The following is a 17287-nucleotide window of genomic DNA, read 5'->3' as shown; positions in this document are numbered from 1 at the left end:
GTGTGGAACATGAGACACACTGCAGCATGCCCTCCACAGTAAGTGGGCCCACATTATTAGATTTACTTTCATCCTGGATTTATCTCTTTCCATTGGTAATTTCATGCTTTTCTATGGTTCTAACTACAGACCTCTAAAAATATCTTCCTACACTCTATCTAAATCACTGTGGGCTTGAAAAGCAGACTAAAAGTAAATAGGGCCCAATGTTCTGGCTTGCAAAAAATATATAACATGTATGGCATGAGGGCTTTGAGATACTGTTTAGCTTGAAGGACTTTATTTCTTATGTACATGTCCTTAGAGACATTTTGCAGACTTAGAAATTACCAGTTAAGCAACATCAAATAAATGAGGTGCAGGTATATTATGATCTTCCCAAATTTCAGAGTAAGAGTTTATCAATAAAATATTACCTAACTGGAAAAGAATGAAAAACATACCTATCAGTTCAGCAGGTTTATTTGGTCTTTTATTAATGAATGTTTCAAATGCTTCCTTCATAGCATTGATAAATTTTTCATTCTTCAGAAAGCAGATATCAATTATATGGTCAACCTTATCTTTAAAGTCCAACAATTCTTGAACCATGGTTTTATCTTTTTCAGGGTTAATAACAATAGTGCTCCCAAAACCCTGAAAATAAAAGTGATATTTTTCATGGCAATTATCGACAATGAAAATAATCACCTAAACATATTCTAAATTGGAACATGTATTTAGCTATCCTAATAAGGTAAAGCTGCTTCTAAAGTGAGGAAAAGAAGTGGTAAATTATCTAAACTAATAATATTCATTGATAATCACAAAGTGAGTGACCATTAAGTATACAATATTCTAATGAGATATTAGAAGCCTCTGTTTTTCTTTCTTTAAAGAACTCAAAAAAAAATTTTTTTAATTATTTTTATGAGTATGAGTAGATTGCCTGCATGTAGGTAGGTGCACCCATGTTGTGCAATGCCCGTGGAGGTGAGAAAAGGGTGTCGAATCCCCTGGAACTGGAGTTACAGGCGGTTGTTAGCCACTATGTGGGTGCTGGGAATTGAACTGGGGTCTTCTGCATCTGCAAGAGCAGTCAGTGTTCTTAACTGCTGAGCAATCTCTCCGACCCCAGAAATTTCTATTTTTTTAAAATAGCAATGTGGCATGGGAGGGAGGGGATGAAGAATTTGGGGTTAAAACAAAAACTTGAGGCTGGAGATATGGTTCAGCAATTAAGAGCACTGACTGCTCTTGCACAGGACCCAGGTTCAATTCCCAGCACCCACATGGTGGCTAAAAACCGTCCATAGCTCCAGTTCCAGGGGATCTGATGCCTTCTTCTGAAACCTCTACAGGCACTGCACTGTCTCAAAAAGACCAGAAAAAATCTTTTTGTTTCCCACATTTACAACTTTAAGTAGTCTTAGAGCTAGAAATTACATCACTCAGGTTTTACTGCTGACATACCATACAGCTATCATTCTTAGGTTGACTTTTCAAAGTTTTCCTTTTTTGTGCATTTTTATTGAATTGTTGTGCACGTCACACAAAACATCTTAATTACCTTTATACCCCTTCCCACGTCCACACTCCCCTATCCAGCCCCCACTGGATCCCATGCATTCTCTCATATATGCAAATGTCTATCAAGTCAAGTGTGTGTACTCAGGTGTTCCTCAGTGCAACTTCATCCACTGGAATCTAGTCAGCCTATCTCACTCTCTCCCTTAAAGAAGATCCACTCCCCTCACAAATCTTTCCTGAAATAGCATTTGGATCTAACAAGAAATGCTTGCTGATACTCACTCTTGGTACGCAGATTATAAACCACTCAAGTGAAAAATCACAGTTAAACTGTTAGTACCTTGATATATTCAATCCATTGCTGCAAGAGAACTTGAACTCCACCTCGAACTCTACTGAAGAGCTGATACAGGAGAGACAAATCTTGAATTCGGTTCTCATCAAGGAGGTTATTTAAACCTGAATTTTGAAATATTATGGCATTAAAATATGGCACTCAAAAAGTGAATAAAATTGACATATACTTTAATAAAATAAAATTTAAAATTAGTACTGTGATACTGGTCTAAACTACAGCTAGATTATATATTTGCAAAATCCAGGGTATACTGTAAGATCACTAAAGACTAGAAGTGCTTGGCTTTACATACTAAGAACTAAACAAAACACACAATACACACACACACAAATATACAAACACGAAAAAAAAAAGTGAGACAAAAGGAATACCTTTCCTTAAGTACACTCTCACATATCAAAATACCTACGGTTTCTATTTTTTGTTTGTTTTGCAGTACTGAAGATGACTACTCAGGGTATTCACATATGCTAAAATGCTCTATCACTGAGCCGCCCTACTCCGTTCACTTTCTTCACTGGTTTAGGTAGAACCCTCTTCTCAGTTCTGCTAAGTTTCAGTACGGAAACCAGCACCTTAGAAGAAGTTCAGAAATGCAGCCACAAGTTTTCTTCGCCCTCATTAAACTTTGTTTTACTGGGTCTCAAAATTCTATGTCAGATTTTTGGTCAAGTTGTTTTCATTAAAAAAAATGATTTTAGGTCTAGAGAGATAGGTCAGCAGTAAGAGCACTGACTGCTCTTGCACAGTACCTGGGTTCAGTCCCCAGCACCCACATGACAGCTAACAACTCCAGTTACAGGGGATGTGACACCCTCTTCTGACCTCCGAAGGCACTGCATGACACAGGTGCACTTACATACATGTAAGCAATACACTCATACACATAAAATACAAATATTTTTTAAAATACTGATTTTTAAACACTAAAAACTTAAAACTACCCCTGCCACAAACAAAATGGTCCAAAAAGCATTCTCCTTTCCTTTGAGTGGTTTTATGATGAATTGTTAAGATGTATTGTTATCATTAACAAGTCTTTTACTATTAAACTTAACTGGCCAATTGAAACAAACACTATTAAGGCCATTTTTCTATCACTAAGACTAGGACAAGGCCCTGTGTGATGGCACAAACCTTTAATCCCAGCACTCAAGAAACAGAGACAGGCAGATCGAGGCCAGCCAGCCTGGTCTACATATGACATTCCAAGCCGGCTGGGGCTACAGGGAAACCCTGTCTCCAACCCCCCACCACCCCCCAAAAAAGACTAGGGTGGCAAGTTTAAAGATAATATTCAATTAGCCTTTTCTGAACAGATCTAGTGACTAATCCTAGTTTTTTCAATGATGCTTTTACCTACTGTTACCATTATCAACTTTAAAAGTAATCTCTTATTTTAAATTACCAATTACCTTTCTGAAGAATTGCTGATAAGTGTTCACCTAGAAGTTGTTTTTCAACACTCGCAATTAATGACTTCCTAAAAGGTTAAAGAAAAAAGATTATTGAGATTTGAATTTCCTGAAAATTTAAAGGCTCTCCTGAAGAAAATACCTCATTCTACATGAATTTCAATACTCCAAGTCTATATATAAATTTAGTAGTGTGCAAAAGTTTACATTATGCCTAGAGAATGAAAAATAATGTGTATTTTGGAATTTGAATTCTATTGCACACTAATGATCTCCGTGATCTTGCTGTGGCTGACTCATTCCAAGTTTCTTTGCTTTTTAATAAGAAAATAAAAAAAGTCATCTATGCTGTACAGAAACAATTTCTCTGAACACCCCCTTGTTGAAGTTTAATCCGCCTAAAGACTTTAAAAGCCGAGCATGTCCAGGTGTGGTAGCGCATGCCTTTAATCCCAGTACTTGGGAGCCAGAGGCAGGAATATCTTTGCGAGTTTGAGGCCAGCCTGGTCTACATAGTGAGTTCCAGGACAGCTGGGGCTACAAGGAGACCCTGTCTCAAAAAGAAAAAAAAAAAAAAAATCCGAGCATGGGGGTGCATGCCTGTAATCCCAGAACTTGGGAGGCTGTCACAAGGATCCTCAATTCCAGACAGACTGAGTATTTAGTGAAACCCTACCCCACACACAGAATTTTAAAGAGCACATCAGCATCTAATACTATTTTAAAATTACACCCTTAACACATGAACAACCAATAATCAAATCCTTGATTGAATCTAATTAACTAGGGAAAATAATATAAGTCTGCATGATGAACAGTTAAAAGACTAAATTGTTCCTGAAAATTGATCCTAATACATTTAGGACACCTAATAGCGCTTTACCAACGGTTCTAAGACTGTTAGGCTGAGCATCTAATACTTACTGGGTGGTCTGATCTAAGTAAGTAATAAGTCTGTCTGCTTCTTCTTCAAGGCGTTTGTTAACATGATGAAGATATTCAGGAACCTACAAAGATAGTTTTTTATATTATTGTTTTCCTCCCCTTAAATCATTCAGAAAATGTCAAGTCCAAAAGATCCAGGGAGTAGCCCTGTCAAATGTGACAGGGTTGAATCATATATAAAATTAGAGGTAGAGTTATGATCCAGAATTCTGGCCTTTAAGGAGAGAAAAGAAAGGCGTACCTAAGTGAGAGAACAGAGCATTGCAATGTTGGGAACATACATGCAAAGGGAAGTTTGTGTTCTACAACGTAATGCCAATTGTAAGAGACAATGGATTTACTAACTAGGATTTTTAAATACCTCTCTTTCTTGCATTAACTTTTGACCTTCAGCTGCATAAAGCCTATTAGTTTCTTCCAAAAATCGTTGTTCAAAAGAATCTTGATAAATCTGGGAGGGGGGAAAATGAAGGAGTTTGTTTATTCAGTATTTACTGAATGACTTATCTGAACACTATTTGAACAGCACTCTGAATGTGAACTTCATATAACAAACAGGAACAGCAATCATATCTGTAGGTAGTAAGTTTAAGTGCAACTTACTTGCAAATCAGACAGCATGCTTAAAAGGCTTCGAAGTAAGCTTCTATCAATTGCTTCACCATTCCGTTCCCTCTCAATCAAGAGAAGGATGCCATCGATTGTTTTAGTCTGGACTTTCTGATCACTTATAATATGAGCCCGAAATAATTCCAATCCCATGTCCCTAAAATGAGAAAAAAAATGTAACCGCTAACCTGGCAGCACCACTTCTGAACAGACTTACTTCGTATCAAACATCTAAATTAGGGCTCCAGACTTTGAAGTACCAATTACAAAAGGATAAAATCTACATTTAATTTTGAATAACATTATTAGGTTAAAGCATACAGGAAACTCATTTTGTCTTTAATGAGAACGGAAGCTGAATTCCTGTCTTCCTCCTTAACTAAGTTTTGTTGTATTATTTCCTCTAGTGGACATCTTCCTTGGTTAAATCAAGAGATAAAATTGGTTCAAAGACATAAAATATTTTTCACTATAATAGCACTGAGAGCTTATTTGGTCATTTATTAACTGATTTTACCACTCTAAAATCAGTGACTACTGATCACTACTGTACATATATGCTAGACACTTGGTGAGGGATGAATTCATACTATTCTATTTTCAAGAGCACACAGACTTTTCAGTAATATGGTTACAAGAAAAATGAGAGAAATTCTAATGATCAGCAGGCAACAGGATTCAGTCATAGGAATTCCAGAGTAAACTCTGATCTTTATGGCTAACAAAATTTCTTCAGAGCTGGAGAGACAGCTCAGTGGCTAAGAGAACATACTGCTCCTGCAAAAGACCACAGTTCAGTTCCCAGCAATCACACTGGGTGACTCTCAATCACCTATAACTCCAGCTCCAGGGGCTCTGAGGCCTCTTGACTTCTGTAGGCATCTGCACTCACATGCGCGCGTGTGTATATGAATAATTTAAAAAACTTTACATTACATACATTAATTATGGTGAAGGAAAGTTAGTTATCTTCAATATTAGCACAGGCACAAAACATATAAAAGAACGCAAATATGAATTTTTAGGAGACTTCACAGTACAGCTTGTTCTCTTTCATTATAGTAATTTAGACAGACTATGATTTGCAACAAAATTTTTCTTAACAATGTTCTGGCATCCTTACCAAATGGAGGGTAGCAGTGAATTCTGAAGAACGTAAGTTCTATCCAGAAACAAAAAAATGCTCCTGATCATTATCTGTCAAATAAAAAAATAAACAATTTTTATATTGCTGAAACTGAAATATCTGCTTTCTATAAAATAAGACTCTGAAAGGTTTTATACCAAAATAGACTATTAGGATCCAACATGCAGATAAACACATCTGAGAACATGCCCATAATATTTCACTAAATTATTCTATGGTTATTTTAATCCTTATTGTGGTTTCTAGAGGAGATACTTAAGATGGTCCTCTGACTGCTTTACTACTTGAGAAGGAATCGAAAAGGAAAACAGGAGCTCAGCATGGGGGTAACACACCAGTAATCCCAGCACTCAGGAGGCTAGAGCAGGAGGATTTTGAGCTCCAGGTCAGCATGTGCTACATAGTAAGATTCTGTCTCAGAAAAAAAAAGGGAATCAAAGGAAACTTAGAAAATTTTCCTTACCAACAGTGCTAGGGGGTAAAGTTGCCTTAAGTTCTACCTGTGGTATTTGGGAGGTGGTAAATTGATTTAAGGACTTCAACTCACATTAATATAAAGAATAAAGTAATACCAGAAGCTATGGCAACAAAACAATATATCGGGATACTGCCTGTAAGACTGAGAAAGATGCAACTTTAATGAGATAAATTATTTTTAGTTAATAGTTTAGCAAAACTAAAAAAGAAGTCAGGTATGCTGGGTGATACATGTAATCCCCACAACTCAGGAGGGTGAGGCAGGGGGATAGCCTTGAATCTGAGGCCAGCCTGGGTTACAGTGCGTTTCAAGATATCCTGGATTGAGTGAGTGTAACACTCAATCTCAAAAAATAAAGTAAAAAAAGTTGGGTGTGGTAGTGCACACCTTTAATCCTAGCACTCAGGAGGCAGAGGGAGGAGGATCTCTGAGACACAACAGCCTGGTCTACATAATGAGATCCAGGCCAGCTGTGGCTACAGGGAGACCCTGTCTCAAAAAAGACCAAAAAATAATTTAAAAATAGAGGAAAAAAAAAGACAATAACCAGCAAAAGAACAAGAAAGACTCTAAGATGGAAGTCATTCCGAAATGCTATTTTACTTGTAATTCGCACTTTTAAAGTAAAAATTTTAAAGTATTTTCTTTTTTTTTTTTTTGGATCTTTTTGAGACAGGATCTCCCTGTAGCCCCAGCTGTCCTGGAACTCACTATATAGAACAGGCTGGCCTTGAACTCACAGAGATCCACCTGCCTCTGCCTCCCAAGTGCTGGGATTAAAGGCATGCGCCACTATGCCTGGCCAAAAGTATTTTCTAATTCAGAAAAAGAGCAGTAATTGAGACAATCTCCTGATTACAAAGTTTTTACTTTTTAATTAGTTCATACTAGTTACACAAAGCAATTGGGTTTCATCACACCATTTCATACATGTGTATTATAATGCTTGTATTTTGTTCATTTACTTCTTCTGCAACAGGGTCTCAAAATGTAGCCCAGGTTGGCTCAGGATAGAACCCAGAGCATCACACAGGGTAGGCAAATGCTGTACTATTCGACTACACCCCAACCCCTCTTCAAAGTTGCCAAAACATTATGCTACCTGAACTTTTTAAAAACTACAATGTTTAGAATGAAATGTAGCACATGATACCATTTCTGACTTACCATTTGCCTACAATGATTTTGCCAGCATTTATCAATCTTCTTTAGGAATAGAACACTATCTAATGAATCCATGAAATCAATGTCAAGGTGATTTTAAAGTGTTTCATATAAGTAATATACGTAATATTAAGAGCATATTTTTCTTAATTATAGAATACCCTATATACTAAATAAAATGAAACAAATTATAAAAACACAAAGCTATTTTATTATTTTTTTAATGCGTCTGAGTGTTATGCCTGCATGTATGTAAGTGCACCCATGTCATGCAGTGCCCACAGAGGCCAGAAGAGGGCACTGGATTCCCCTGTAACTGAAGTTATGGATGGTTGTTAGCTGCCTCGGCCTTCAGCAAGAGCAGTCAGTGCTCTGAATTGCTGAGTCCTATCTCCAGCCCAAAGCTATTTTTTAATCATAGAAAAAATCAGATCTCCCTTAATCTACCTATAAAACTAGTTTTAAATATAAATGAGCATTATATTTTCTGTTTTAAGACCTCCTTCAGATGGAAATTTTGGAGGACAAAAGGTTACAGCATAGGGAAATTTTACTTACATCAATACCACATGTAGACTTCAACTCTAATTAAAACTGAAAATTCCATGGGGCTGGAGAGATGGCTCAGCGGTTAAGAGCACTGACTGTTCTTACAGAGGACTCAGGTTTGAGTCCCAGCACCCACATGGCAGTTACAAACTGTCCTTAACTCCAGTTCCAGGAGAATCTGAAGCCCTCTTCTGACCTCTGCAAAACTGCACGACACGGGTGCACTCACATACATGCAGGCAATACACTCATACACATAAAATAAAAATAATAAATAAAATATTAAACTGAAAATTCCAAAACTTGATTTTTTTCCTCTAGAAACAATAGGACAGAAAAAAAAATCTACACAAACAGGCATTCTACTTCAAACTGAGCTAGTTTGTAAGGAGTAGTGAAGAATAACAGACCATAAAGTGTAAGAGCTTTTGTTATGAAAAGGATATTCTCTGAACTGATGAATCTGTGCTTTGATGTGATCTTCACAGATCTGTCTCAGCTGCTTATACAAGTTTGCAGAAATCTTGTAAGAACAAAGATTTTCTACAGCCTGCAAGATGAAACATATAATTTGTTAGAGCAGGATGTAGAGGGTACATTCTCAATTATCTATATGAAGTCTTATTATTTTGATAAGCTTCATATGAGCTCACTGAAAAGAAGGTATTCATGAGAGGCATCTACCTAGCAGGCTAAAGTAGGAGGATCACAAGTTTGATGCTAGCCTGGAAAACTTAAGTGAACACACACATAAAAACACATACCCCTCCAAAAACTTAGAAAATAAAGCAAGAAATTATACCAATGTGGATGATACACTTTTTCATTATCAATGTACTAAACTAAAAGGAACACAAATTACTATGCTTATTATGGCCTTGCAGATTAAGGTTGGAGGGAACCCTGACAAGTGCTACCCTATGAGGATATCCAATTTGTATCAACTATGTACAAAAGTGATCTTGTTAAAAATGTTAATAATTTCCATAAGCAGAACTCCATTATGTTTGAAAATAATTTCACCCACTGTTTATGATGTCAGATGGGCGAAGAACAATTAAAACTCAAAACTTAATAGTTCCTGGGGTTTTCCTAAACACAATAGAATGAAATTTTTTGTTAGGATTATTGAAATAAGTCTGATATATAAACATCTTGAAGTTTTCTCCAGTGTTTCAGTTTAAAAATAGTTAAATTCAGCCTGGCATGGTGGTACACGCCTTTAATCCCAGTACTAGGGAGGCAGAGGCAGGCGGATCGTTGTGAGTTCAAGGCCCGCCTGGTCTACATAGTGAGTTCCAGGACAACTGGTGCTATAGGGAGACTCTGTCTCAAAAAAGACAAAAAAAAAAGTTAAATTCAGGGACTATGAACTATGCTTAGTGGTAAACGCTAGCCTAACCAGCTTGAGACCCAAGATTTTATACCCTGAACCAAATTTAAAACAAAAAAAGAATATAATAGAAATGAATAAAACTTTACTTCATTCTAATAGTTGAATTAATCCTCAAATCTTAAGTTCAGATTTTGTGAGTTTCTTATTTTGTATACTGGAAGACTTTCAAGTTTAAATCAATAGGCATGGTAACTCTGATGTAATCTCTAATTCTAGCTGGTTTTGGCTTAAGTATAACACCAAGATTCCTTTCTCACCACGACACAAGAAAAAAATCCCTTTGAAATGGATGGGCGGAGTAGGGGGAGTGAGTATCCAAGCTCATTGGTCTGAGTGGAATTTTGTTAATTATGTAGCTAGAAGTCACAGTGCCAAAATATAAGTCTGGTACACCTTCAAATAAAGAGAAAGCTGAATGTAACCCACTTATTTCACTGGAGGGAAGCCATCACAGTTCACCAGGAAAGAGTAGGCACATTAGATTCAAGAGCTATGGAGAAATAGAAAGCTGAATATTCTTTGAGAGAGACCCAGTTATATTCCATTAACATGGGGTTAGGTCACAAACGCCCAAGGCACAGTTTTATTTTATGCCTGTCTCTATTCCCATTGGTCCTCTATGGATGTCCCCCTTCCTCCTTTATAGTATTCTTTCCTCTCTATCTGTGTTCCTTTTGAACGGATGACTCACCTGTATTAGATTAACAAATGACTTAGAGTACATACTTCATCTCTCTACTTTTCCTACTTCCAATACTTGTATAAATCCCACTCATCCCACTTCCCTGTACTGTGTTCTCCTTTATCTCATAAAACTGTTCTTGACACACTTATCTTCTCACACAGGATACCACATGTTCTCTTACTATTCAACTGGGTACCATTTCTTCCAATAAGTTCACTCCTTTTACTGCCAGTCACCCATCTGATCCTTCCACCCATCACACTACATACACGGACTTGTCATGAGACCAATACGGCATCTTTTTAGGTGTATAGCCTGTCCTCTTTGCCTCTACTTGATAGTGATCAGTCATAAACCTAAAAGTGTGTGTGTGTGTAATGTATTACAACATGTCATACACATTAAAAGGGACTTCCATTAGAATGAAAAATATCAAAAAACTACAGAATGAGCTATTATAATGGTGATAATTAGAGATGAGACTACCTAACGCATCCTTTAGGAGAGGGCAACTAGGAAAACTTTCTTGGGTTGAGTTAAGAAAGCAGAATCCCAAAGACCCAGAGAGAAATGGATAAGGAGCTGGTTAGAATAATGAGTAGAACACTACGCCGTGCTTTACGTACATACAGTTTAATCTGTTTAGTTGGAAGGTGGTAGTTTGAGGTAGGTAAAGTGTAGTATAGCTCAGTGGTAGAGCGTTTGCTTGCCTAGCACACCCAAGACCCTGGGTTCATAACCCAGTACCATAAACATGATTTAGGGGGCTGGACACATGGTTTAGCAGTGAAGACCGGGATTTAGTTCCCAGCACCAACGTGGCAGGTATGAACTATACATAACTCCAGTTCCAGGGGATCCAATGCCCTCTTCTGGCCTCTTGCCATTGCACACACATGGTACACCTACACTACCTGCAGGCAAAATGCTCATACACAATAAAAATTTTAGCCAAAAGACAGGAGCAACTCAGATTTGAATTTTTACTTAACTTACTTACTTAATTAATTAGGGTTTTCTGCAACAGGTCTCCCTGTACCCAGCTGGTCTGAAACTCACTAGGTCGAACAAGCTAGTTTTGATCTCACAAGAGATCCGCCTGCCTCTGCCTCTGGAGTGCTGGGATTAATGCCACATGCCAGTATGCCTGGTGAGTTTTCAATCTTTAAAAATATTACATTTATGTGTGCATGTGTGTACACACACTTGCACACCATGCACACATGTGGAGGGCAGAGGACAATTTGCAGAAGCCTGCCGTCCTTTCACTCTGGCCTGGCAGCAAGAGCCCTTCCTTACATGATGCTCTACCTCACTAGCTCCAGATCTAATAGTTTTCATTTCTCAATGCACTATATGGAGAAAATCTCACACAGGCACAAAAGGAAAAGGACAGAATTGTTTGTAAACTATTATCATTTGTGTAAAAAGTGAAAGAAGAAGAGAAGGTGGCATACGCCTTTAATCCCAGCACTTGAGAGGCAGAGGCAGGTGAATCCCTGTGAGTTCAAGGCCAGCCTAGTCTACATAGTGAATTCCAGGCCAGCTATAACTTAAAAAAGTGAAAATGAATGTCAACATACATATCTGTTATATAAAACATCCCTAAAAAGCATGTGTTGGTGCACGGTGCACACTACCTTTAATTCCAGGACTTGGGAGTTGGGAGGCAGGCAGATCTTTTAAGTTTGTGTCCAGCCAGGGCTACATAGTGAGACCCCATCTCAAAAAACTGTACACAAACAACTTGAAATATCTCTGAAAAAAATACTCAAAAAACTACAGCAGGGCACAGTGGCATAAGCCCATAGTCTCAGCAGACTGAGACTGGAAGATGACTTGGGTTTGTGAGTTCTAGATCAATCTGGGCAAGAGAACAAAGATTTTAGCTTTCCCATACAAAGAAAACTAATAATAGTCATTAAGGGAAGTAGCACAGCCATTCCTTGAGTCCCAGCATGAGGGAGGCAGAGGCAGGTGATCGCTAGTTTGAGGCCACCCTGGTCTACATAGCAATTTTCTGGTCACCTGGGACTACAAGGAAACCCTATCTCAAATTAAAAAAAACACCAAAGTAACAAGTAGGGAAGTAGCTAGCAGGTTACAAGACAGCTTGAAGATGAGATTTTTGATACTTCTCAGGTTTAGAACCAAATTAATATATTAAATATTCAAAAACTTAAATTCTTGCCTCTTTCAATAAAATCCTTTCACAGCTTTCCTGTTGCTACACTTCCAGGAATGGCATTTAAGGCCCAGTCTTTCCACTTGTCTATGATCATAAGCTTCTATACAGTCTGACCTAAACACTTTGCTTTCTTCACTTTTGAGCAGTCACATGTCTCCAGTACAGTCAACTTTTAAAATTTTGTAACCCTAACCCAAAGTAAGAAATTCATTCACACCACAACCCACCTCACATCAATTTATACAACAAAACCTTCACAAAACTACACATCATTACTATGTGTGATACACACTAGTATTTTCTATTGTATTTTAATAAGTTTTTGTGTATGTGTATGTGCTGAAATGTGTGTGGGAGTGCATGTACGCAAGTGCATACGCATTTGGAGGCCACGAGTCAGTGTTTGGGATCTCCCTGAATCACTCTTCACCTTATTTTTCACAGGATCTCTCACTAAACCTGAACCTCACAGATTTGAAAGACTAGTTGGCCAGAAAGATCCAGGTATTTTCCTGCTTCTGCCTCCCCCAGCACTGGGGTTACAGACATGTGCTTCCTTTTATGTAGGTATTGACACTCAAACTCAAGCCCTCATGCTTGTGTGGTAAGTGCTTTACTGAGACATCCCCTGAACCCCTCTATTGTATTTCTTCTTATAAATGCTAGACTGAGTAAGGGGCTGGAGCAGCAGCTTACCTAGCAAGCATGAGGTCCTAGGTTTGATTCCTAGCACAAAACAAGAAAAGGCTGACTATAAACTATTAATTTGATGAACTTCATACAACATAAGCACTGTAGAGGAAGAGATGTGATTTGTATAGCCCTAAGGTATTTGTCCTGCTGCATACACAGTAAGCAGCCATTCATTCAACAAGAAATGAGTATTCACTAAGCATTCTGCATCCTGGTAGGTACTGGGACAGAAACAAGAATAAGAAAGCGTGAAATAGAACTAGAGAGACGGTTCAGCAGTTAAGAGCACTGACTGCTCTTACAGAAGACCCGAGTTCAATTCCCAGCACCCACACGGCGGCTATCAACCATCTAGTAATTCCAGTTCCAGTGGATCCAACATCCTCTTCTTATCTCTGTGGGCACTGCATGACACGGGTGCACTTACATGCATGTAGGCAATATAGTCATACACATAAAATTAAATTTTTTTTTTAAAAACACTCCTTTTGGGTGTTTAAGACCATGCACTTGGCCCAGATAAACCAATTTATTTTTACTCCCAAGGTCATTTGAGGATCTGTTCCTCAGGAGTCACATGGGCTTAGGAGGAGCCCCTGGATCCTTTCCTCCTCCAGTTCTATCTATGTGAAGGTAAGTCAAAGGTCCTGCTTGACTGTGGATGGCTTCACTTGGAAGCATGGAGGAAATGTTTCCTTTGTGTTGACCTTCCTCTTTGTAGACTGAACACTGGTTCAAGTCCATCTGGTGGGGTCTCCATGGCCTCATTGTTCAAGAGGACAGGTGACTCACCACAGTTACAGGACATTTTGAGAGATGTTCCATAAGTCCCCTGGAACTTAGTTGACCTTGGAGGGCAAGGGGCAAAAACTAAAAACTGTCCTTTAAGTCCCTCTGACCAAATTAGTATAGGCCTCAAAGTATGGCTGTTAAACATCCAAGATTAGTTCCACCAGTCTGGTACTTTTAATTACCACGTGCTATATAGATAAAGCTTGAGCAAAGACCAGACATTTTCTGATAAACCTTGTCTAGACATATATTATGTTCCTTGAGCTAGTTGTATGTATAATTTGTCAGTAGGTTGTTGGACTATCTGGTCCCTCTGATTTTTTTGAAACTAGCTAGGCATTATTTGTCTCTCGCATTCTCTAACCCTTCCACCATGGTTTCCCCATTTTTCCCATATCTCCCTTAATAACACCTTTCTCCAATGGTCCCACCTCTCTTGAGTTCCTTTTTTCCCTTTATCCCCAAGGTTTCTTGTATAACCCTCCCTCCCCCCCTTAAAATAACCCCATTTTTATCCATATCTCCCTTATGAATGCCTGTTTCCTACTGATCTCTTTCATATTCTTTCTTTTCCTTTACCTCCCTGGTTCCTTTTCATTATCCTGGTTCCTACAATTATGCCTGGATACATATTCACTTAGTAAGGATTTGGTGCTAGGATCCACGTCGGTTTTTTTTTTTCTTCTTCTGAGTCTGTGTTACTTCACTTAGTATAACAGTTTCTAGTTCTATCCATTTACCTGCAAATTTCATGATTTCATCTTTCTTTACTGCTGAGTAAAACTCCATTGTATAAATGAATCACATTTTCATTATCCACTCGTCAGCTGAGGGACACTTAGGTTGTTTCCATCTCTTAGCTATTGTGAAAAGAGCAGCAACAAACATGGATGTACAAGTGTCTCTGCAATAGGATGAATTTTTTGGGTATATGCCAAAGAGTGGTATAACTGGGTCAAATGGTAAGTTCAGTTGTGGTTTTTCAAGAGTTCTCCACACTACTTTCCATAGGGGTTGAACAAGTTTGCAACCAAAGATTAAAGGGATCAATATAATTCTGTAAGAGTCCATCTGTATAGCTAAAGGCTACATAACAAGAAACAATGCCAGACAGGAGATACCTTCCTTTGAGTTGTTGGCCAGGTTGGTCCAAGAGACTCCCAGACAGTGACCCAGCATAGAACTGGGAGAATGAACAGCAGATAGCTTGCTGCTAGATGAGGAAGAACTGATTTTCCTAAAACAAGGAACTATAAATAGGCTGACTAGACTCAGAGGATGGATAAGCACTGGGGAACAGCTGGGGGCACTGACAACACAGTGGACAGTAACAGGGATGACACAGTATATGGGCTCCAGAGGGGGGGCATGGGATGGTGTCACTGGGATGTGGGTATATAGATGAATAAGATTGTTTGGGATGGTCTGTATGAAATACACACACACACACACACACACACACACACACACAAAAAATCAATAAATAAAAATGTTATATTTGAGGAAGAAGCATAAAAATTTGCTTCATGTTAATTAGTAGAGGTGAAAAACATTACCACTGAAACCTACCTGATGACTTTATATCCATGCTCAGGTGCCAAGAATCTCAGAAAGTAACCAATTGTGACTAGTAATTATCAGATGTATACGGATTAGAGACGCATGTGCGAACATCTAAGTGTTAGTTGCATTAAAAATGAGTTTTACTGTATAAAACAGTATATTTTAATAATGAAAAGGAGATCTTTTTTAAAGGTTAAAACCTCACTCAATTTTATGTCTTATAGGGTTTATACTGAGTACAATATTGTATAAATGTATTAATTCAACTGTAAACCTAAAAATTTACAGCTAATTTTGAAAGAGATGCATCTTAGCTCTGGAAATTGTTATTGAATATGTCAATGCTGTTGTAATGAAATGCTTCTTCTAATTATGTGGTTATTAAGTAAATAATTAAAAAGAAGAAAACATGACATCATTACTTAACAGTTCCAGGAAAAAAAAAAGCACTCCTCTGTCCTCTGTAGGCACTGCACAATACAAGTGCACTTACGCACATACAGGCATAACACTCATACACATAAAATAAAAATAAAAATATCATAGAAAGTTTCAGATACGCCAGGTATGTGAGTCACACCTGTAATCCTAGCACTTGGGAGGCTGAAACAAGATAGAGATTATAAGTTTAGCCTAGCCTACACAGTGAGACCCTGTCTTAAAAAAAATAGTTTGAGATAAGCTCTATTTTATTTCAGAACTTTAAAATACACTTTTAGGAATTTATTATTTCACATTTCAATAAATAACCTTTAGTAAAACCCTGGAGTTTAATCTAGTATAATTATTCCTAATTGGCCCACAAGAACCTGTTTATACTCAACAGATTCTAGATGGTTTCACATGTCTTTTAAGTAAAACTTTCTTTTAAGCTCCAATCATTAGGGGTGTAAATACAGGGTCTTAAAGCCTTTGAAGGTAGTCAGGCATAAAATACAAACATTTTAGCAAGCTTTTAACCCTTATTCCTCCAAATGCCAGCCCTTATCCTCCAAAACCCATATAATAGATTTAAAAAACTTGTTCACAAAGAAATACCCCAAAGAAAATATAAACATGTAGCAAATGCTTCCTTAAGAAAGATAAGAAAGATAAAAAAAATTCTACCATGGTGCTGAACTCTTGTCATAGGCCGATTAAGTTAGGTCTGGTTTTTCAAACTTTTATGTATGAAAAGGAAAACAGTTAGCTGCCAGGATGGCTCAGGGGGTAATAGAATTTGCCAAGCCTGACAACCTGAGTTCCATTCCTGGAAAGCTAGAAAACTGACTCCACAAAGTTGTTCTCTGACGTCCACAAGCATGTTTTGGCATGTGCCCCAATCATATACACAAGCACATATACACAAAAAAGTTTCAAAAAACAAGGCAGGTGTGATAACACATGACTGTAATCCCAACATTCAGAAGCCTAAGGCAGAAAAACACTGAGTCTGAGGACAGCCTGGGCTATACAAAACAAAACAAAACGAAGACATGCCACAAAAATTTCCAACAATGTGTAGTAATAAAATACAAATTACCTTTTTAAACATCTATTTTAAAAGGTAAGATAGGAGCTGGACAGAAGGCTCGGTGGTTAAGAACACTTCTTTTTCTTCCAGAGGACCAGAGTTAGATTCCTAGCACCCACATGGCAGCTAACAACCATCTGTAACTTCAGTTCCAGGGTATCCGACACCCTCTTCTGGCCTCCGTGGCCACTGCATGACATGGGTGGCACTTCCATATATGCAGGCAAAACACTCACACACATAAAAAAATAAAAATAATTTATAAAATAAAAATTTTAAGCCC

The 17287-nt window shown here is 37.9% G+C and overlaps 1 protein-coding gene across 3 annotated transcripts in view; it reads right to left on the bottom strand.

Annotated features, from left to right (window-relative positions):
• The window catches only part of Cul4b (cullin 4B), a 62703-nt gene that overhangs the window by 15574 nt on the left and 29842 nt on the right, over positions 1-17287 (bottom strand). For all 3 annotated transcript variants that reach the window (XM_029563970.1, XM_017798391.2, XM_008833928.3), the window contains exons 4-12: positions 8621-8724; positions 7629-7698; positions 5960-6033; positions 4831-4993; positions 4589-4678; positions 4207-4289; positions 3283-3350; positions 1850-1968; positions 444-636 (exon numbers count right to left, since the gene is read on the bottom strand). In XM_029563970.1, coding sequence (XP_029419830.1) covers positions 444-636; positions 1850-1968; positions 3283-3350; positions 4207-4289; positions 4589-4678; positions 4831-4993; positions 5960-6033; positions 7629-7698; positions 8621-8724 — 964 coding nt within the window. The remainder of the gene's footprint in view (positions 1-443; positions 637-1849; positions 1969-3282; positions 3351-4206; positions 4290-4588; positions 4679-4830; positions 4994-5959; positions 6034-7628; positions 7699-8620; positions 8725-17287) is intronic.

The sequence above is a fragment of the Nannospalax galili genome, unplaced genomic scaffold (genome assembly GCF_000622305.1).
Source record: "Nannospalax galili isolate Female #2095 unplaced genomic scaffold, S.galili_v1.0 scaffold75, whole genome shotgun sequence".
Taxonomy (NCBI): domain Eukaryota; kingdom Metazoa; phylum Chordata; class Mammalia; order Rodentia; family Spalacidae; genus Nannospalax; species Nannospalax galili.
This window is presented reverse-complemented; position numbering and strand designations above follow the sequence as displayed.